This window comes from Dreissena polymorpha, chromosome 13, assembly GCF_020536995.1.
Source record: "Dreissena polymorpha isolate Duluth1 chromosome 13, UMN_Dpol_1.0, whole genome shotgun sequence".
NCBI lineage: Eukaryota > Metazoa > Mollusca > Bivalvia > Myida > Dreissenidae > Dreissena > Dreissena polymorpha.
This window is the reverse complement of record NC_068367.1, coordinates 28,691,706-28,715,035: the sequence shown is the minus strand read 5'-3', so window position 1 is coordinate 28,715,035 and position 23,330 is coordinate 28,691,706. Positions and strand designations below refer to the sequence as shown.

Below are 23,330 nucleotides of genomic sequence, written 5' to 3'. Positions count from 1 at the left end.
CTCATAACTTTTTTGTCACTTCAGAGAGCAACTTGTTATTAGGCATGCATGTGTATCTTATGAAGCTGCACATTTTGAGTGTTTAAAGGTCAAGGTCATCCTTCAAGGTCAAAGGTCAACAAAACAAATCCAAGGAAAGTAATACGCATTTAAAGGGAGATAATTATCTGTACCTGCCAAACGATTTTTTATATATATAAATCAAATAGGCGCAGTAGGGGCATTGTGTTTCTGACAAACACATCTCTTGTTATTTGAATATAACTTAGATTCCAATGCATGGAGCATTTCACGCTCGAATTCTTATGAAATACGATAGGAAAACATGTGTCTGTTTTGCGTAATTACTTGTGTAGATATATACACGCAGACAACAGATAAGTATGTGTTTCGCACAATATTGTGATACATATACTGTCCGGATATCAGAAAATGTATTAATCCTTGTAAAACAAGATGCAATGTGCCACATAACAATACTCTTTTACAAAGGCATTGAACGATTACATTTTTTTCTGTGTAGAATTCCATAAACTAAACCATCAGGATTAAACAACATCTTTTATCCGGCTTTGCTTGGTTTAATTGATGGGAAGGACTGGGTTACATCAAATCGTCCATTTTTCACAGCAAAAGGTCGAGAATGATCCCCATAGGCCACAACGTACTATAGCAGTTGAACGTTAGTGGAAGTCAGCACACGTATTCTGGCAATATGCCTACTCTTGGTAAACCGGAACTCTCTGAAAACTCTCTGAAAACCGGACGATCAGGCCGGTGCCCAGATCGTCTGGTTTACAGAGTCTACTGTTCACTTTCGCCACACGTCTAACAGATAAAATAATATCGTTCGTTTTCCGGTACGCCTGCATAGCATCCCGTTTGAGGTGAACACCACAGCGGAATTAAGCCAAGGACCTACATTGTGCTTGACCTATCGTGTTACACTTGACGTATAGTTCTACAGTGCACGCAGTTTTAAACTGCCTATAATTCCGAAGTGTATTACCCCCCTTTGCATGTATTTGTTTATAACAAATCTGGGCCGTTTTAAATCTTTAAAATCACAAATTGTATCAACATGCATACACACATGGTTATTTAAAAGATTTTCTATTTTGAACAATTAATCAGTTGTCAGGATGAAATCCTAAGGTAAGCATTCATTTATTCATACATTATGTTCCGTTTTAATCTATATGGTTTACATTTACCTTAATTACCGACATAATTAGTTAAGTTTAATAAAATAACTTAATATTGTTTTTGAAAAGTCGATTGCATACCTATTGAGGCACGATGTAATCCATTTTCTGGATAGAACTATAACTTGTTGACTTGAGGTAAGATCTTGTGAATTATCTCTGAGTAGAGATTTAATCCGGGACCTTCTGATCGCTAGGGGATCACGAAAGTGAGAACGAAAGAAAGTAGTTGATACAATACAAGTATGTATGTGCGAAAAACAATCGAGTTGTTAACATTGTGTTTTTGAATACGTGACTGTTTTACTGTTTTCTTTAGAAAAATTTGAGTCGTGAAGACGTGTCACAGGTGCATTTGTTAGCGTCATTGAAGCCGGGAGCCGCATTGATGCATTGGGCGGCTTCGTTCAGGCCAGGATTTTAAATGAAGTAAATTTTCCCTGTACGTCACATCGCTTATATTTGAGGCGACTCGATTTAGTTTTGAGGCCGAAAGCCGACTTGTATTGCAGGAGAAAAAGTTCATGTTAACTGTTGAGTTTCATCGATGTTTGTATATCTGTATACAATCTTGCAAAATCTTTCCGATGAATATTCAACCAAATTATTCGGCGTCTTCACAAGTAAATCTGATCACAAGTCACAAATCGTCGATTTGTCTTAACTAACCTAGGGATATGTGGTCTCGATCGTTAAATGCAGAAGGGAGTGAACCATCCTCGAAATATATTTTTGAAATTGCGCGTTGTTTGATAAACTTATACGTTCCTTTCATCAGAGTTATATAATAGTTTATTTTAAACCTAATGATAAAACATGACATTTCTGCAGTGAACTAACAGCAGTGAAAATAAACAAACTGTTATTTTCACCGGTGAAAATAACAAATTTTCGGAGCTATGGATTATCATATCAAGATTAACTTCAAGATATATATATATATATATATATATTATGATCACGAGTCAATTAAAAACGATATTCCATCGAATCCAACAAATTTTACTCTTATTTGATGCTTTTTTCACCGTTTATTTACATTGTTAAAGAGTTTAAATGGAGAATTTCGCTGGAATAGTGACGTTATTTCGTCGAAAACAGGACGTCATTGTGTGCATTGAAATGTATTGAGGCACGCCACGGGAGAAAGGGTAACTTTTCAGCGAAAGGGAAACAGCTGTTTATTATTTTCTTGACAAAGGGTTATCAAAGAAACAGAAAATGTGTTCATGTCAGTGTACGATCGTTTGTTATTTCATTCGTGATCATAGAAAAATACTATTTTTACTCGTGGCTGCGCCACTCGTGAAAATATATATTCTATGATCACTCGTGAAATAACAAACGATCTTACACTGACATGAACAAATATCCTCTATATAATTAGGTATATTGTTTAATGTCAACTTTTTAACAATTATAAATAATATCCGACATTTTAAAATGTGTTCTACATTTGGCATTTCTACCTCTGTTAATTTGCAAATATTTTAAACTTCTATGCGCTTCTTCTATTTTAGTCTAGTGTGATTATTTCACTATAGCTCTACTTGATCAACTTATGCAGGGTATTGCTCAAACTTGGCATACATTATTATTCACAGATATATGTGGCGTTTTTAATGAAAATACCAAGTGAAGGTTTACCCAATATGAAGTCCCTTTTTAATGCATGACATGTTTACTTTTAATCAGTTCATAAATCATTAAGATAGGACAACTAAATTACATATATTTCATTTCACTCAGCTTTTAATAAAATTATAGACATAAACATAATATTTTAAAGTAAATATTACAATATTATTGGACTTCTTGTATAGCAAGCCCTGCTTAATATTTATCAGAATATTATTTTCTGATACAAGATCTCAATTTCGCATGATAAAACAATTAACACATTTATGTGAAATACTGTTCTAAATACGTATACTATATCCAAGTGTAATGGCAAATATTTCATAAATTCCAAAATGTGGGTGCGGCTGAATCTACAAGAATTGCCGGAACTATAAAAATGATGGATATTAGACGGTTGGGCACTTCTATTAAATAAGAGATATGTAGATATGTGAATCGTAAAAATGACCAACCTCTTTATAGCGTCCATTGAATTTCGAACTTCTTACACATCATGTAAATAACGCCTCAGTACATTTAGGTGCAAAAGTTAAACAAATGCATGCATGCTTTTGTAACTAGAATTTTTTTAGTCAATTCAAATTGTTATGATTTGAAAATTACAGTTCCTAGACACTGCGTCGTTTTACATTTCACGTAAATTACTTATTAAAAAGGATACATAAAAAGCTGACGTGTTTCGGCATATGCTATCAAAAAGTATCAAATGCCAGTGTATGCAATTTAATATGCATGTATTTACATCATCATTTTGATATATTTTTCATCAAAGGGCCATTGGTAAGTATGGACTATTTTACGTGAAGTTCTGTAAATTATTATCATAGATGCTCGCCTCCCCATTTGACAGTGCAGTAATATACATACGGGTATAATAATCATATTTACTGCAACAAACTGCACACGAAGTGAAGTGTATATATTTGTTAGGACATGATTGCTAACGAAGGCCACAACAATGTTCGGAAACGTCTATGCATCGTTTTTGTTTTCTACAGAATACAGAATTCAAAATTCAAACGTAATACATTCGTAAAATTTTTGTTTATAAATACAAACATACAAGTACAGTTCAACTGAAACAGGAACGTTCCTGTACATTTATTGTTAAGAAACACTTCTTTCGATCTTCTGATGAGTACGAATCATGAAGAATCATAACGGACATCGGTGTGTAATTACCTCTAAATAACAATTATACAAAGAGTTGTTCGATTCTTTGACTTTTATGTTTTGCGAATGTTTAAACAATATGTTCCCTAAATATAACATATTTTCCACTTAAATCCCCAAAACTGAAAAAAAGTCGTTCTACGACACTATAGTTTCGTTTACTTATTATTTTTTTTTTTTACAGATTTCCACTTTTATATGAATACTATTAAGCTTTATCTTTTATTCCGTTTGTGTTAATTTATATTTAATTTTAGCACATCGAGTTGAGAAACAAACGTAACATGTTCACGCATTTTAACGCTGTCCCAATGTTTGGCAATTCCTTACAGGATATGGTTTTCACGTAGTATCGTAGGGCTTATTTTGTTCTTTGTTCAGATGAAATCGAATCAGGTAACTCTAATTTGTAAAATAAGACAACACAATACACACAATGTAACTGTTCTAATTCATCATCGAATATATTTAACTGATGTTTAACAGAAAATTTGCAACGATCAAACATTTTTGTAACAGTTTTCATAATAAGGAACATTATAGTGTTTTTTAATCATATGTTTTAATATTGTATCTTTAAAATGTAAATGATTATCAAAATATAGAAAATGCATTTGTTAAACGTTAAACACTAAGTGACATATAACATACTCACATTAATAATATTATTTCTTCTGTATTACGGAAAACGATTGTTCGATATTACAAAACATGCTTAGCAATGAGCGTCATATGAAGACATGACTTAATAAACAAATGTTGTTTATCGCTTTAAATAGAAGTCTTTATTGAGACTCTATTAAAATCATATTGTTTACGCCACACACGTTGTCAGTCACTTTTTCATTTAGCCAAAATATTTTGGCATTGACCTGATGATGCAGCCTGCAACCACGACACAGAGTATCTGCAAATACACCAAGCTCAGGCGTTGAACATTCAGATGTGTTGTTTCAAGAAACGTCACGTTTAATGTTTTATCGCTACACATTATTTTCTCAGTAAATTTATCTTAACGAATAGAGTTTTATATTAAACATGCGTATGGCAGCCTGTTTTCATTTGCCTTATTTGCTATTTGTTATTTGATAGTCAGTCACGTTACGTGATATTGATGCAATGATGTTGCAACGTCAAGTGACGTATTCCGATATATTACACCTCAGAGATATTGGTCCTTCTATATCTATATGACCGGTTTCAGTCTGTAAACTGCAATAGTGAAACCTAAGAGTATATGGACCGGTCACTATTTTTTGTATATGGACCGTTCGGGGTTACACACCACTAAATTTGCACTGTTTTACTGTAAAATGTCGTCATTTTTTTAACGAAATGACGTCATTATTCCTTCGAAATTCTTCAGTTTATCTCTTTTAAACCATAAACAATCGTACAACACTGTACAATGGCAAAGGGGAAACTCTTCAGTGTAATATAAGAAATAGTAAACTCCACTTCGGTCCCAATGGCATTATAGTGAACAGCCAGGCAGCCACAAACTGTATATGGACCTCAGCCTACGGCCTCGGTCCATATACGGTTTGTGGCTGCCTGGCTAAGCACAATAATGCCATAGGGACCTCAGTGGGGTTAACTATTTCTTAAATAAATCACTTTCCGGTAGACTCATAAATCAAGTGCACGAACATCACGTGAATAAAAGAAAACACTCAAAAGAGATATACATTCTCATAGATTTCACGAGATTATACACTATTAATAAACAATAGTACTTTGAAACTAACCTCCGAGACCAATATGAAGGCAGCAATGCCGATAATGACTCCGATGCGACTTTTAAGGTGGTCCTCAATAGACTTCCAACAAGGCTGAAAGCATATAAATGGTGGGCAATCATTATTTATGTGAGAAATTAAATTACACCTTTGATAATTGATGTATGACTTAAAGATTAAGAATCTGTATTATTTTAGAAATTGTGTTCATGTACCTCGTTTTAAATATCTTTGTCTCTGTTTCATGTTCATTGCAAATCCATACTGGAATATTAACGAGGTAACAATTACACAAAAAACAGCTAAATATGTCCTTTGAATCTTTTTTTTTCCTTAATACTTTCACTTGCCCGCTTTGACAATTATCTCCGTAAATATTTCCGTATAATTAACTGCGTATTGACGCGCTGTGCCGTTTCCGTAAATAGGTGTGATTAGACTCAGTGCATTGTTAAACATTTATTATACAAACGACTTAGTGATCGAACTCTCCACCAAATTATTGTATTACGTCTTGATGAAACGTTATCTCAAATATAATGGTTTTTGAATTGGATTGATGCAACTTCAGAAATACTATGATAAGGAAAATTATGGTAACAATCAGCTAATCGTTTTATTTAAAATGGTATATTGCTATAGCTAAAATTAATATGCATTTCATTCAGAACGATTTGACTTTCCAACTTTATTTCATTGAACAGATTACTCTGCTTATGACGTATCTTGTGTGGTTTCTTTTATACATTATGATAAAATATGACATTTCTGCAGTGAAATAACAGCAGTGAAAATAACACAATTGTTTCTTTTCACCGATGAAAAGAACAATTTTTCGGAATTCCTTTTCCTATTTTTAGATTATCATATCAAGATGTACTTTCCTTGTTTATATCCTTGTTTATATTTTTTCTTTGATCACGAGTGAAACAAAATTGATATTCCACCGAATCCAACACGTTTTCTTTTAGTTTTATGCTTTTTAACCGTTTATTTACATTGTAAAAGAGTTAAACTGAAGAAATTCCCTGTAATAATGACGTAATTTCGTCAACAAAATGACGTCATTTCGTCAACAAAATGACGTAATTTCGTAAACAAAATGACGTCATTTCGTCAACAAAATGACGTCATATCAATGTATTGAGGCACGCCACGGGAAAAACTCCGAGAAAGGGTAACTTTTCAGCAAAAGGGAAACAGCTGTTAATTATTTTCTTGAAAAAGGGGCATAAAAGAAACAGAAACTTTGTTCATGTCAGTGTAAGATAATATTTTCTATGATCACTCGTGAAATAACAAACGATCTTACACTGACATGAACAAATATCCTCTATATAATTCCTATGACACAACACAACACGTTGAGCGAGGCTCTTGCTTTTCGGGACACCAATTCAAACATAGCTGTTTGTTTTCGACAATAAAATAATAAAAAAAGGTTTGATGGATACGCATCAAACGTATGCAAAACATGTGTGTGTGTGTGTGTGTGTGTATGTGTGTGTGTGTGTGTGTGTGTGTGTGTGTGTGTGTGTGTGTGTGTGTGTGTGTGTGTGTGTGTGTGTGTGTGTGTGTGTGTGTGTGTGTGTGTGTGTGTGTGTGTGTGTGTGTGTGTGTGTGTGTGTGTGTGTGTGTGTGTGTGTGTGTGTGTGTGTGTGTCATGCATAATTGGAAAGCTTTATATGTATAGGAATGCAATAAATGTATCGACACGGCATTTGATTTTGTAAATCGTGTTTTGGATAGAATGGTAAGCGTTTGATACAAACGTTTCACAAACAATAGTACGGTTTACATTTACATAAGACAGTAGTAGTTTAATTGATAAAATCATAAGATTTAAGTTGTATTAAATGGAATAGTGTCGTTTAATATCAATGTTCTTTTATGTGTGTTTGTGTGTGTTTCGAGTTTTTGAGTTCCTTCAGCGCCTGAGGCTGCATTATTTTAGGACCCAAACATTGTCCCAGGACTCCTGTCTTTTGAACTCTAGACGCACGACCGGTGGGACGAATTTTGAAATATAACTGCAATTGATATCTATTTTAATTTTAAATTAACTTAATTCTATTTTGGTGATATCTTGTGCTGTTGTGGGAAACCGGGCACCCGGGGGGGAAATCTGATCGGTAAGGTATGGTACCGACCTACAAAGCTCACAAACTCAAAGGGACTCAGCCCGGTCGCCATAGTAAAAAGCGCGTGAACCAACAACTGCGCTGACTAGTGTGTCGACTTTGTTTTTGATGACTCCTTTTATAAGTAGTGTCATCGATCTGTAGTCGGGTCATTATATGAAACATACCGCCCAACCCCCTAAAAAGTGCTACAAAAGGTATTTTAACTGATCCTAGTAGGGGCCCTTAATAACATATCAAAAGTTTACCAAAATCAAATGTTTTTTTCCAAGATGGCGTCCAAGATGGCCGCTAAAACCTATTAATGATGATAACTATGTGACAATCCACTCAAATTTCATTATTTTGGTGCATTTACTTAGGTTGAGGAGGTCAAATAACACATTATGATGATGATTTTTTTTAATTTATTACAGAACAGAGAAATCCAACATGGCGTACCGCTAACACAATGTCAGCAAGTGCATAACTATTGACTCTAACTTTGTTATTTTTTCTTCGTAATTTTATTATAAATAGTTTTTCATGTTTTGTTTTAAATTTTAATACCCAGTAAAACCTTGTATACAAACGTCCGATATTGTCATAAACAACAAAATATAAATACAGACCACCATTGTACAAATATATCAGACCTGCGTGTTAACACTGCCTAATATTTGTTTTTTTAAAGGTTGTGTCAACAATGCCAATATATTGGGCACAATATACAGAAGATATGAGATTTGAGAAAAATGCAGCGGATTTTGTGAAACCTAGTGTCCTGGGTAGTGATATAGATTTGTTGGACATGTCTTTTCTCTTTTCCGCAGATAATGTTGACCCCAATATTATCACCATTGACGGTAACGGTACTTTTCGTGTGATGGGTGTCATTGCATCTATAACCCCCGGAATACTGACGAACTTTCTGATTCCGCGAAAACAAACCACAGAGCTGAACACTAGAAATAAGACAAAAATTATTATCTTTGAGTACCGGTTGGCAAGGCATGTTTGTCATGAGGTAGTATTTGAGGACCTGCCGCGAGTTCGTGATAATGAATGGAGGGTCGATATTTTGTTGGAAGTCTCCTTCAGCTTCAGGAAGGCAACACCGAAATGGAAGAGAAAGATGCATATATTGCATCAAGGAAGCCAGCACATTGGGCAATCGTCAGTCAAATTATTTCCTATGATGAATATGTACTCTGGGGACAAATCGTGCATCATGTCAACACTAGACTTTGTTTGCAACCTTGCCATGAAGCACAACCTTCCCAACATTTTAGCGTATGACGAATTAATGTATTGGGAGGCTGCCGAAATCATCATCGATGCGCTACAAAGTAGTTGCCTGAAAAACATTGCTCTGATGTCGGGTTGTTTTTATACACTCATGAACTTGCTGGGGGCTATTGGATGCCACATGGAAGAAACCGGTCTCAAAAAGATACTCGAGACTGTCTATGGATAAAAAGCAATTGTGCACATTTTGACAGAGTAAGCTGTCAAGATGGCTTTGACGAGCTATGTTCTTGTTGACGAGTAATAACACAGCCAGCTTATAACCGAACTGACACAGGAAGATCCCGAGATTAAGATACTGCTGGATCAGGCAAAGGAGTTGTACTCTTCCCTTCTTAGGGGCGAGACGACGCTAGCTGATGTTGCATGTCCTGAAAATTTGATCAAACTCGAGAGGGCTACAGAGAAGAAGAAACGTGAACTTGCCAAAACATCAAAGAAAAGCCAATCATGGCTGAATTATCAGCTTATAGTAAGCATGACAATGATGTTGATCAAGCCGGATATTTCTGGGTGTTGGCTGATGCACTTGCAGGCAGTCACCAATTGTCTTTCGGTCTTTGCTGCAGCTGGGCACTTCACCTGCGATCTGCTTATTGTTTTCTTCAGCAAATGAGCAGCCTAGAGAAAACGCACCCAGACGTTTATGGAAAGTTCGTTGATGTTTTTCACAATGCTTGTAGGAGCAATCTGTGCTGAGCTGGGCTAAGCAGTGCTCTTGTCATTGAGCAAACATTGATGGGGTCTCTTAAGAGCACAAATGGTCTAACTCGCGGCAGTGAGATGATCTAGGAAATGCAAAACATTTGGACCCTATCTGCACCTGTAACATCCGAGTACAACTGTGCGATGTAGGATTTCACATACCTGGTATATATTACAAGCCCACACAAAGATTCAACTGAAGCGCGCATCAAAAAAAATACTTCAGATCTCGAGAAAATGCAGACACACATTACAAACTGCTCATCCTACACAGCCGATCCTACTCTAAGAAACATTGTCAATGGGATAGTGGCTGGGTCACATGTGAACATGCATGCATTTCATGAGGTTGGAAACAAAATCGCAAGAAGTATCATAGAAAAGTCGGCATTTGCTTATAAACTAAACAGAAAAGACAGAGCAGCCAACACTCTTAGGAATAGCTCCGCTATTAAGATTGCTCAAGATCGTGCTATTGATCATGCACTTCTGTTCCAGTGTTTCCTGGTAGTATCGTAATGTCGTATAAACTGAGCCCTCCCCCTTCCGCCTTTGAAGCCAAGAACATACTCCGTAAAGCAGACACGCCTCAGATCATTAAGGCAATTCGAGATCATGCTGAAAACGCATCATGTGCGGCTTTAATGACTTTTATTTCTGAAACAGATTGTTACGTGCTGTAAAGTTGATTGAACTATACCCGACTTAAATCACGTGAGAACGTTCGTCTGCCATGTAACACGAAAAAACAAAACAAATAAAAAACATAAATTAACCCCGTGAACAAACTTAATCGGATTGCACATATGCATCTGCTGTCACGAAACACTAATCAAAATGCTTTTGCCACTTAGTTGCTGTGTGCTATCTAGCTTGACGTTGACCTATGATGTCTATTTGTGAATACGGCCTTAACCCAAGTGTAAAGTTTGATGCATTATTATACTCGTTATTATTCATAACCTATCTGCGTTATTGTGTCTTAACTTGACCGATGGATGAGTTAAATAGTTTTAACGAGGAAACGCGCACATAGTTAACACAATTAACATGCGTTAACAAATACCTACAAGTATTAGGGAAGTCAGTCTAAACAAATCACATCAATAAAAACAAACGCTGTCTTCCCAGAGAGCTGTATATAATAAAATGCATGTTCGTATGTAAATTTAAAAATCTTAACATACCATCAACAACCCGCAATAATTCAGTGTGAATCATAGCTGGCATGTTCGTTGTGTTTCCAATAGAGAAAGACAACTTCATATGCAATATTATTGGGAACAATATTGCTTGCAGTTACAAATTTCAAATATTGTTCGCAAAACATCTACGTCAAATCTTGAGAATACATCATGCAGCTCTTCGATTTCGTCCTTGCTACACACCATATTTATCATGCTATTCAATAATAATTTAATTACAATTATGCTGTCGCTTTCAATTCAATACAAAGCCACATGGCTCACGCGACAAAAATAAAAATTCAAAATGCAACTCAAGAATGTTAGCTTTCTCCACCCAGTAGATTATGCCATTCTTCTCAAGAGCTAATCGTCGGTATTTTAATATTAAATAAATCACTTCATAGTGTAAACAGTTGATAAAAACACAACCCAACCGTTTATGTAGACTGTTGTAATCTATATGCGTGTGTAACTCGGCATAATGATGAACATTGATTATTGTTAATCTCAAGACTTTCCGCTTCGATTGTTTGCAAATTTATTAAATATGAGATTAAGAGTTAGATTTAATTATTTTATCTGGTACTATTTCGTGTGTGTCATTTTCAATATATATCGATTTAATTTTATGTCATAATTCTATCGCATTTTCATATCGTTCTGTACTGTAAATCGCCCAATATTAGCCGTCTGTTATTATTCTTTAACATGTACAGGGTTTCGTTTTTAACATTTTTTAAAAGGCTTAATAAATAGATTATATGGTTGGTGACTTCTGATATGCTGTGATATACGACTTGTCCAATATAGCGTGTTCAAATACTCGGAAACTCTCGCCTCTGCATTAGCAATATCAGCCGCGTCTGATAAACTATGTCATCAAAGGTCATCAACCGTATATGCTCTATATATTTGCACGAACGAGAAAAATAACGCCCCCCCCCCACGTGGTGTTACAATTTTTTATAAAGATTTGTATTATAAAATATAATGAATTTAAAAGACAATCCCATTTTATAAATTATAATACAAAATAAGCCTTTTTTCTTACACCCACCTTAGACATATTAGAATTGATTGCAGTCGGGTTGTACGGGCAGTTCCAGTTAATCGGCTCATATTTCTGGTGTTTGAAGAACGCGTCCTTGTCCTTCAGTTTGCAGCAGGCTGGGGGTATTTTCATGATCCCTTGTTCGCCCGTCCTATTCCATTCAGAAGATCTGTTGAAATCTGCGTAGCTGTCGATACCGCAGCACTGGAACTGAAATACAAAGTAATACACTCCACTACAAAATTGTTCATAGATGTTTGTATTTTGGAAAATAAATAAATTGATGTATTGACCTTAATATTAAATATGTGAAATGTCTAAAATAATAATAGTAGAATACGATATTGCGTCCTCTACAATAGCTGCTCATTTAACATGTTCCACTACGCCAACCAGCAATTGAATACGCCCTTTCAATAGGGACGCATTGATACACATGTTATGACTATTTTATTTTAATTATGTAGCAAAATCCGACATATTTGTAACAGGTGTATTGGCCAGGAGTGTGATTTTGATTGTTTCAAGAGAGCGTGTGATTGTTTAATGAGAGCGTGTAAAAACTTGATACTGGACAGTCTCTTTAATAGAATGCAAATGTGTCACCTTGCGCAATGCAAACCTCCTCCGATATAGTAGAATGTGGTATTTCCGACTATGGGGAGAGTTTTCATCGTTTGTTTCATAAACTAATATGCGATAACAGTACAAAAGAGTTTTATTTTATGCAAAAAGAGGTGAAACCCCCCTAAAATATAGAAAGTTGACTAAATACAAACGATCGCAATATCACACGGAGAAGAATGTCCATTTTTGAAAGTGTTCACAATTAAGCTAAGTTACCATATGAGAAACGCGTGACATAAGTTTAAAAGGTATCTATTAGGTAAAAAAGCAATTACTTGACTTTAAGTTTCAAAAACAAATTTAGGCAATATAAGTTCTTAAATTCCCATGCTGTTGTATAGGTTTGGAAAGTTTAATCAGCCAACAAATCAATACTAAACGAAAGGGCAGAATAACGGACTTAAGTTACTACTTCATGACTAGTCCACATACTAGTTTACTCAATGAGACTATTTAAGCATATAAGATGTTTTTGTTATGGCGTAATCATACTGATGTTACAATTAGAATTGTAAGTTAATACTTGTTTTCGCATGGAGGGTCACTGGCAAATCTATATTTCCCAACAACCCCTCCCCATTTCAACTCACCCACACAAAAATATACTGAAAGTGTCGTTGCATTTAACGAACCTCACAATGATAAGTCAAGATTTACTATACACTGTTCTCAAAACCGAAACCATTAAAACTGTCTTCAATTCCCAAAATAAATCCTCTCTGATATAACGGCTCATTTTGTACTCAACGTTTACTTACATAGACCTGGGCGAAATCCAGTCCAAGTGAAAATGGCTCGTTTGTATCCACCCTACCCTGGTATTTGCTGTTGATTCTCTGTATAAGGAACGATTTCATCTCTGTGGTTATCTTGAAATACAAGGCAACGTAAACGTAAAACGCCTGTGCTTAAACCTGAATTCATGCCTGCGCATTGCAGTTTAAATCTAAAGTCCAAAAGAATATTTACATTAGTGAATCAATGAAGTAAGGATTGCGATCTTCACTACCACCTACTTTAAAACTGTGACTAATTAAACATTATACATACAAACACCATATACACTTAATAACACATCATTCCATGTACCTAACCAATTAATTTATGTGATAAAGCAGTCAAGTCTTTCTTTAAATATTCCAAAATAGTGTTTGTAAAAATAAATAATACACAAGAACGTTGAAAAGGCATTATTGATAGTACATAAGGCATTTGAAGGTACATTTGTATGCATATGTGCCCACATACACTTACTATATGCCTCTACAAAGCAAAGAAATTGCAAGAAAATGGCTGGAAATTAGGTTTTTTGTCACCAAAAGAATTATAAAGTCACTGCTCATATAAGGTTTCATTGTCTTCTCCCGATGGTATCCATGTTTTCCCAACATAGTCATTAAAAACGCAAATTTCTACACAATAAATAGTTTTCTGGAGAAATCATGCTAGGAGGTTATGGCAGACATGTGTAATTTTTATAAATCCTATTATAGTATTGGCTTGCAAATTAAAGCAGTTTTTCTCCCCTAAATGCCTAACATGTCCCATTTTGCCCGATCTTCTTCTTCAGGGAGCCACATTTCGCTCATTTGTTTTAGGAAATTTGTGAGGATTTTTTCTACATGCAGGCCATTACTTGTGTCATCAATGTTTATACACAGTTGATTCAAATTGGACCTGGACTTTTTTTTCAACTTACTTACCCCATGTAAGTTTATCGTAAAATACCGAACACTGCTCCAATCGTTTTACACTGCTCACAAGGTTTCGGATTTCCTCGGTTGGATTGCTCATGTCATTAGCTATGCTGAAAACGTATTTCTATTTTAACTCACCTTTCCCCTGAAGGAAGCTGCAATCGAAATAGCTGCGATCTCCAGAATAACTATCAGCAGCATGAATATGGCGTACTGGAGATTTATAAATATCATTTGTATAAGAACAACAGAAAAACAGAAAACAAGACCTACTATAAGCTGCTATATTCGGTATATGTGAATATTAATTATTCTGAATGAAACACAAATATAAATTTGGCGATATTATCACAACTCCATCGTTTAAATGCAAGTCGTCCGATGCTTGTGAAGTGTATATTTAATTGTAACGTTATATACTATAACGTTACAATTAAATATACACTTCACAAGCATATATATATATATATATATATATATATATATGTGTGTATGTGTGTGCGTGCGTGCGTGCGTGCGTGCGTGCCTGCGTGCGTGCGTGTGTGCGTGCGTGTTTGTGTGTGTGTGTGCGTGCGTGCGTGCGTGCGTGCGTGTGTGTGTGTGTGTGTGAGCCGCTTAATGACAATTGGTTATAAATGACAATCTTTGGTTGCATTTAATTTTGAAGAGGTTTATACGATCACATACATGGCTTTACGTTTCTTACGATACAAACACAAAAGCGACGAATACATTCATACAAACTATTTCAGAAGGCTTCATCAAGCTGACATATTATCATTTTGGTATAAACTTAGTTTTTTTACTCATTAAATAGAAGTGAGTGAAGCCACTTACCGAGCACATACACACCAACACACACTTATTCTGCATTATTGCACCGAAACATCCGATGAATCCGAGTACCATAACGCACACTCCACCCACAAGTAACACAATTGCCGCAGATTCTAACAGCCCTGCAATTATGAAAATCGTATATGGAAAGGTAATATTAGATTTCCTAAGAAGAACTACGTGTGTTTAAATGAGTTTAATAACGGCGGTTGTGGTACGTTAAACATATTTGGGAACGAGATCTTCTTTTTTATGATGATCGTACTCCTACGTCTTTTTTTGTTTCCAAGCCAGATAATATTACCAGGGGTAGGTGTCAAAATCACGATATCCATTGTTTTAAATGACATGCAAACAACAATACACAATGTAGATATAATTATGTTCAAGAAATGATATAATAATGTATTATTTTCAGTCTTCATGACTTTTGTTTGTCTTGATAGTCAATCAAGCTATAGATTTTCAACATTTCGTTCTCCCTTATTATTTAATAATGACAGGGCTTTTTTAATGGCATTTCGGTAGTTAAATTTTAAACAAATTAGCGGTTTCTTTGCGTTGTTTTGCATGAGTAAATGAATAAAATACATTATGTAAAGTCAATTTGAATTGTTTTAGTTATTCAAAATTGACTTACGAAACAACATCAGAAAAATGCATGTTATGGAAACCCGTTTAAATCTTAGTCATAAATATGGAAAACCATTTAAGGGCTCATTTGTAATTGCGCTCACACTATTATTTTGTTTTTTCAAACAATACAAATCAAGTTTTCAGAAAAGTGTCATTATTTGCAACTGATAGCCGTACGTGATATTTTCTCCATTATGCTAGGGTATCAATACAAATACTTAAAGTCGGTTATTTAAGCGCAATAACTGTACAAATTGATCGCTGAAATACGTAAATTAATTTTGTATTTGCTAATGTACGTAAGTAGTTTTAGTTGTTGGTTTTTTTCATCGGGCGATTTGCGATCAGGCAATGGGTTATTTTTTAATACTGCAATTTACAGGATAAATTCATCATTGAGACATAATCAGCATTACATATAAACATTTATGCAGTTTGTACTATCCACCATCCAAGTTTGTCGGGCGAACTAGGCCAGATGGGAAAGTGAAGAAGATCCGGCCAATGCTCATGAGTTTCTCTAAAGCCTAGCCACAGAGCTTGTAGGGGATGGGGTTAAAACGGCCGTCTAAAAATGAGTAGATTATGTGATGGAAATATAGATGTTGAAGTTGTCATCTTTATTTGTGTCCATTATTGGCGAAAAAAACTTCCACTAAGCACTGGTTAAGCACTTTAAACCTCTTTGAGCTTGTCAGGGAAACATGTGAGTAGGTTCGCAGCAAGCAGTATTTTTGTAAGTTTGAACTATCATTGTTTGCATACGGTTAATTATAGAAAAAAAAACAGACGTACTTACCATTGATACTGAAGTTTGAGCCTGCGGCGCCATCCTTTGTCAAGAAATTAATTTTGTTTTTGTCGACAAGGGTTCACATTCCAAGACCAAACGCTACCGAACCTACAGCCTTTCAACGCAAAAAAAGGCTAAGTACAGGAATAACACAGGGTCATCTTAAAATCATTTTCGGCAGAATAATATAATAATCCTGCTCCTCAATGCCGTAATAAACCATACTATCCACATGTTCATCGCCATCATCATAATCATAATCATTATCGACTTAAACAGTAAATAACGACAAAGACGTATTAAGTGTAATCGATACGAGTGCAAGCTAACAATATACATTGTCAATTATCATCCAGCGCAGAAATTTCATCATCGTCATAAGCAGCTGGAACTGCGGTACAATGCACGGGGATATTTACAGATTCGCGTTGTATGTTTCCTCATTCTTAGATTTGGTGATACACTTATTCAAATTTGCCTAAACTTAAACTTTCATTTTATAAAAATACTCACGAAGACTATTGAGCTGATAACGAACAACAGATTTCTCCCAAAGTCGTCGAAGCCCACCATTGGTAAACTGAAACAAGTTATTCTTTGCAATAAAGAGATATACATCTACTTTGGTTCACTGTGCTTCCAATTCTACTACTACTACTTCTACACCCACTACCACTATTACTGCAAGTACTACAGTCACTATTACTACTACAACTACTACAAGTATTACTTATTATACAGCTGTTATGGTTCCTTGTGCTTCTCATTCTGCGTTTAATACTACTATTTCTACACTTGTTACCACTAATACTTTAAGTACTGCAGTCACTATTACTACTACAACTACTACAATTACTACTTATACTTGTACTGTATTGACAGGAACCATCTAGCATCTTATTCTATTTAACTATAATGTATATTCGTTACTACTAATAATAAATAACACTGTTTCGAAATAAAAAAATTATCTGTTGTTGTATACAAGTTATAAAAATGATTTTTATAACGACTCAAATATAAAATGTGAATACACTGAGCATAAACTACTTTGTATACCTTTAGCCTAGGTAATTGATAACGATTTTTCTAAGATGTTGTCAGTTATAACATCATTATGAAAAAATCCCCTGCAAAATGCAAGGTCATTCTTCACATTTTATTTATATTTTTTGTAATCGTCGTTTTGCAGACCTGTTTTCATGTTAATTTACATGCAGAACACACACTTCAATGGAGACGTTTATGTGACACGAGAGCAACAAAAATAGACCGGTACAAATGAAAACAATATTATGGTAAAATATTGTAGTTTACTGTTTTGAAAATCTCTCCATTCATTGCGTAAATTCACACAAAAACGTTTATGGCGATCGTGTAGTACAAATTCGACAGTGAACACGATGTAATCCGGAGCCTGACATATTTGCTCTTATGGTAGTTGCATTTAATAATATCGTTTGATATGGAATGCTATTTTGAACGGATGTTAAATGCGTCAGCTCAATTGGTATCCCCGGATAAGTGTTTTGTTTTCATTAGATCTTATCCAGATGTAATACGACAATATCCTTATTTACAATTTGATTTCAATTACTTGTTTTCTTTTACGAAGCAATAAACATTTCAACTAAGGCGATGTGCGTACACAGCGCTTGACAGTGGCGTTTTTTTCGGAGGGAATTCAGTCATCGGGACCATCTATTTTAAGTCCGTGTAAACTTAATTGGAAGAATCTTTCAACTCGGATAATTGTATCACACTTACTCATACATAAACCAATACCATGTAAATAAATTATAATTGGACTAGACGTTGGCAAGTGAAGGCTGTTTAAATTGATTGTGTCGAACGACGATTGGGTGCGATCAAATGTTTGCGAATGCGTTCATAAATCAATCAAAAGAACAAAACGGTTACCAGGAGCATTATTAAATAAAACTATATTGACTTTTACTCATTTGTGAAAGGAAATACTTGCTTTCACTGATAAACAAATACAATGTACAATCCAAATAGGGATACACATAAAAGCAATGACTCAAGGTAGGGAAATACCTTTGATGTTGGAATTCACACTTATTACTAGAAGTTGTTTATCTATAAAAACTAAAACATTTGACTTTGGTGTGTACTTAATATTAATGGATGCTATTTGATATCAACTAATATTACTTTCTATGACAAAATGCATACCATGTATTTAATTACAATGTTTTTAAGTGCAACTTAAACAACAGATGATAAATTGTCAAACATAATTTGATGTATAAAATTAAATCGAACGTCTAAGTCCTAATGTCAACTTTGAACTATAAATACTAGTGATGGCAAAATTATTCGAATATTCGAATATTCGATTGAATGGGCAGTATTCGAATAACAGAAATGATATTCACATATTCCCATTTTTTTCAGACGTAATTGCCCTTATATTAAATGACCTGCGAGCCGCTTACTAATTGGCACCCGAAATCATTTGGGATAAACGTGTTTGATGTGACGTTCTTAGTGTCAAACTGCGGCCCGTATCAGCGTTGGTGTACGGAAGAAACACCCTCCGGAAGAAACACCCTTCCCTAAAAACAGCATAGCGGAAGAAACCCCCTTTCACATTTTGCATACGCGGAAAAAACACCCTCGATAGTTTTGCATAATGCGTAATAAACCCCCTTTTATATCGGAATAAACCCCTTACCACATTGTACTAACAGTTAAAATCACAGGTAATAAGCGTCTACGCTTGTATTTGTGGTTCGTTTATTCGAAAGCGTTGGTTTTAATTAGTGTTTTTTTTTAAAGGTGTCACACTCAACCCCAGATATTTTATTCGTGTAATCTTATGTAAATATAAGTGGCTATAAAAAAGGTTTAGCAACCATTCAGAATTTCCTGACCAATTACGTACCACTTCGCAATGTCCTAAATCCTAATACGATTTACGCCCGGTTTATAATTCAGAAACACAATATTTCTGACTGGATATTCAAAATTATGAAATGAGCACAACTGCTTATTTTCAATCACAAAAAACTATGATATGAAACGATGCATGACGTAACTGTTGTAAAACTCCACCAGTCAGCTATAAAATAGAAGTTTATGGGAATCTTACACACATCCTTTAAGCTTAATGGTGTACACAAATTTCGTAAACGTGATTTTATGCGATACGATCTCAAAACGTCCCCAAGCAGAACTCAATACAAGTGAATATGGAAAACATATTAACGCTGATCATCACTTCATATCTAGAGGCGAAATACAACATACTGTAAAATGAACTGAATGGTTGAATGGTTTCGTTTAATGAATAGTCAGCACACGCAAACACTTCTTTATGACCCAGAGGACTGACTGGCTGGCTGGCTGGCTGGCTGGCTGGCTGGCTGGCTGGCTGGCTGGCTGGCTGGCTGGCTGGCTGGCTGGCTGGCTGGCTGGCTGGCTGGCTGGCTGGCTGGCTGGCTGGCTGGCTGGCTGGCTGGCTGGCTGGCTGGCTGGCTGGCTGGCTGGCTGGCTGGCTGGCTGGCTGGCTGGCTGGCTGGCTGGCTGGCTGGCTGGCTGGCTGGCTGGCTGGCTGGCTGGCTGGCTGGCTGACTGACTGACTGACAGACTGACTGGCTGACTGACTGACTGGCTGACTGACTGACTGTCTGACTTACTGACTAAACATTTATTAACAAACAAATACTGTTTTTGTCAATTAGGTGCCAATTAAGGGCTTCAATTGACTGGCGAATAAAAATTTAGTTTCTGTGATCACAGTTTGAAAAGACATTACAATATTTCTTTTTAAAAACGTACATGATATCTTTATTTTAAAATTTCAAATAAAAATAAAATTCTATGACATTATGTTTTACTTATATTTGTTCTTGAATATTTGGTGTACTGTACATGCCTTATAAATATGTTTCTTTATATACACGTTCATTCTATCGTAACTTTAAAATTTAAAAATACAATAACATTCTGTGACATGATGTTTTCCTTCTGTTTGTGCCCGATTACAGTATCGGTCAAAGTATAAGCCGACAGCGATACACTTATTCGATAGCAACGTTAATAAAAAGCCTCGTATTCAGCAAACGGATATAACTTACAAAACAATGGAAGTTAACACAGAACAAGTTTCACTCTTTTTCTGATATATTTTGTCTAAATAGGGTTTTTTAAAGTTTGTTTTTACAATGAAGCTACATTTTCTTTTTATTTCTCAACGCAACAATTGTATATTCAATTTTCTGTGTCAATTAATATTTATTATCCCTACCGGATACGAAACAGAGTTATAGAAGTTAAATCAATCCAGCCGTTTTATGCGAATATTCGAATATTCGATTGAATGATTTGCGAATATTCGAATACCGATATAGGTATTCGAAGCCATCACTAATAAATACGTATTCAAATTGATTTGATAAATACAGACGTAAGCACAATAGTCCCTTAAATTACTTATATCCGATTTCAACGAGCTTTGAAAAATACATGAATATAACGTGCGGAACTAAACCGTTACTGGTTTTTATGAAAACTTGACAACGTTTTTATGTAGATGGTCTTATTTCGAAAACATATTAAGTGAAACTGTATTTATCGCGTTTAAATTTAAATTAATGTGCGATTTTATGTGAACATGCAAATCTAGTTATGTGGTCACAACGGTTACCTGGATATCACACAATTCGTTTGAATTGTGTTATTTATACGTTATTTTTGATAAAATAAAATTATTCTAAAACATTTTTTAACAAATTTGAGCATTTTTTGTGTGTGATAAAATGCGAACTATTCTTTGAATATGACTAAAGATTATTTGAAAGAAAAATAGCAGATACCATTTCAAGAGTTTTTATACAGATATAGAGCGTAAACATTTCGTAAATGTAGGAAGGAAAGGGAATGAGGAGGGGGACTAAAGTAGGAAAGAAAGCTAACCATGACGCTAAGAAGAAAAGAAGGAGTAATGCATAATTTGGGAGCAAAGGTACAAAAATTAATAGCTATGAATACGTTTTTCTCAATGATAACATACCACGATTAATATTCCCTTCGCAAAAGATAAAAACGTCCGACTATCTCTCTGTAAGACGCACATTTTTCCAACTCTTTTTTGTTCCGATGAGACTTAAAAACATAGATTTATATCAACAGCACTGTACGTCAGCGGAAACTTAATGCACTTCAAGAGATCGGAAAATCCGTTTCCTGTCATGTTTAGATTGTATGTACATATTTTCAATTAAACGAAACACACTTTATCGAAACATCGGCAGTTCATGAATATTGTTCAACATTAAGCTTGAAATGTAGCCAACAAACGATTTGATTGTATGAATCTACCACGTCACACAATCAAATAAAAGTTCAAACTCTTTAATGGTTTTCTTCCATAGATTCATTTCTGGTAACGCCAATTATTAAGTGTCAAATTAGAGTAAATTATACATGTACTCAACAACGCGAGTACGAATCCAGACATCAGACCTCGGTCAGTGTTAAGTGTGTCCAGAGGAAACGACATTTCTTTGCCTCTGGTTGAATAAAAGATGTAACATTATTGTTAGAAGATAATAAGGGTATTGATGTAACGGCATCGGGTTTTACTTTCAATTTCAGTGTATATGTACCTGCAACATTGGAATTAAATTAATATAGAATCAAATCACGTATCAATACTTCTCGAGCAGAATGAATGCATTCATGAACAACTAAATGGTAGTTATAACATATGCCTGATGGTATAGACGAAAAAAGCAAAACAGGAACTTATTTTAAAGCTATTTATTAAAACTCGATAGGATCGAAAGCCTACGGCTGATTCAAATGCTCTCGAATCGGTTTCTTGGGTGTAACAAGTACTTGGCGTCTTTGGGTGAGATCTTAAGATCGCTTCTTCACTAGCGATTGAACCCATGACCTCATAGTCGCTAGGCGGACACCATATTTACTATGCTATGGCCAAATTTATAACTGAAAATTTAAATTAAGCTTAGAACCAATAAAAAATAATAACTATTTCCATACATTTAATTGTCTATTACCTGGAAACGTTTTTAATATTTAGCTAACAATTGCAGGGTGAATGGTGAATTGATACTCAGCAACGCGTGTGCATTTATTCATTTAGAACTACACTCCTTTAAAGAGAATTAATCGCTATTTTTCGATACATGGATTTAAAATGCATCCGTTGGGCATCAATCTATTGTGTTTTTACACAAGCTGTCGTGCATCGTCGATTTTTATAGAGCTGTGATCTATGGTTAATTAATACACCTCTCTCGCGTCCTATCATTCTGAAAAAATAAACAAACCGGCAAATCCATATATCATGATAATTAAATTGCTAGCACATGTTCTTTACAGATTCATTAAATGAATAATTCGTATAAATGAATTAATTTAAATCTTCATTTAAAAAAAATACGCTTATTTATAGCTTTTTTAATTTTGTTAAAAAAATCATATTGTCGGTGTTGAATCTTGAGATCACATTTTTATTACTGTGATTTGAATGACTTATTAGTATTACAATAATTAAATAACACACATTAATATTCGATATAGGTACTAAATATGATATTTTTATATAAGTTATTCTGAAT

At 34.9% G+C, this 23,330-nt stretch overlaps 4 protein-coding genes across 7 annotated transcripts in view; 2 read left to right on the top strand and 2 right to left on the bottom strand.

Annotated features, from left to right (window-relative positions):
* LOC127854541 (tubulin monoglutamylase TTLL4-like) overlaps positions 1–23,330 on the top strand; it is a 724,238-nt gene that overhangs the window by 245,033 nt on the left and 455,875 nt on the right. The window lies entirely within an intron of this gene.
* Positions 1–23,330, bottom strand: part of LOC127855724 (uncharacterized) — a 663,610-nt gene that overhangs the window by 226,200 nt on the left and 414,080 nt on the right. The gene's annotated exons all lie outside the window — the stretch shown is intronic.
* LOC127855732 (multiple epidermal growth factor-like domains protein 6) overlaps positions 1–23,330 on the top strand; it is a 197,885-nt gene that overhangs the window by 6,157 nt on the left and 168,398 nt on the right. The gene's annotated exons all lie outside the window — the stretch shown is intronic.
* LOC127855738 (tetraspanin-18-like) lies at positions 4,638–21,925 on the bottom strand. 2 transcript variants are annotated; one of them, XM_052391535.1, is made up of 9 exons: positions 21,758–21,825; positions 17,233–17,299; positions 16,726–16,834; positions 15,291–15,412; positions 14,592–14,666; positions 13,515–13,625; positions 12,136–12,339; positions 5,768–5,851; positions 4,638–4,926 (listed from the first exon to the last, which is right to left on the bottom strand). In XM_052391535.1, exons 4-9 carry the CDS (start codon positions 15,360–15,362, stop codon positions 4,867–4,869), a joined length of 606 nt encoding a protein of 201 aa, XP_052247495.1. In that variant the 5' UTR covers positions 15,363–15,412; positions 16,726–16,834; positions 17,233–17,299; positions 21,758–21,825; the 3' UTR covers positions 4,638–4,866. The 2 variants fall into 2 exon arrangements, with proteins under 2 accessions (XP_052247495.1, XP_052247494.1); XM_052391534.1 differs by lacking the exon at positions 16,726–16,834 and having other exon boundaries at positions 21,758–21,925.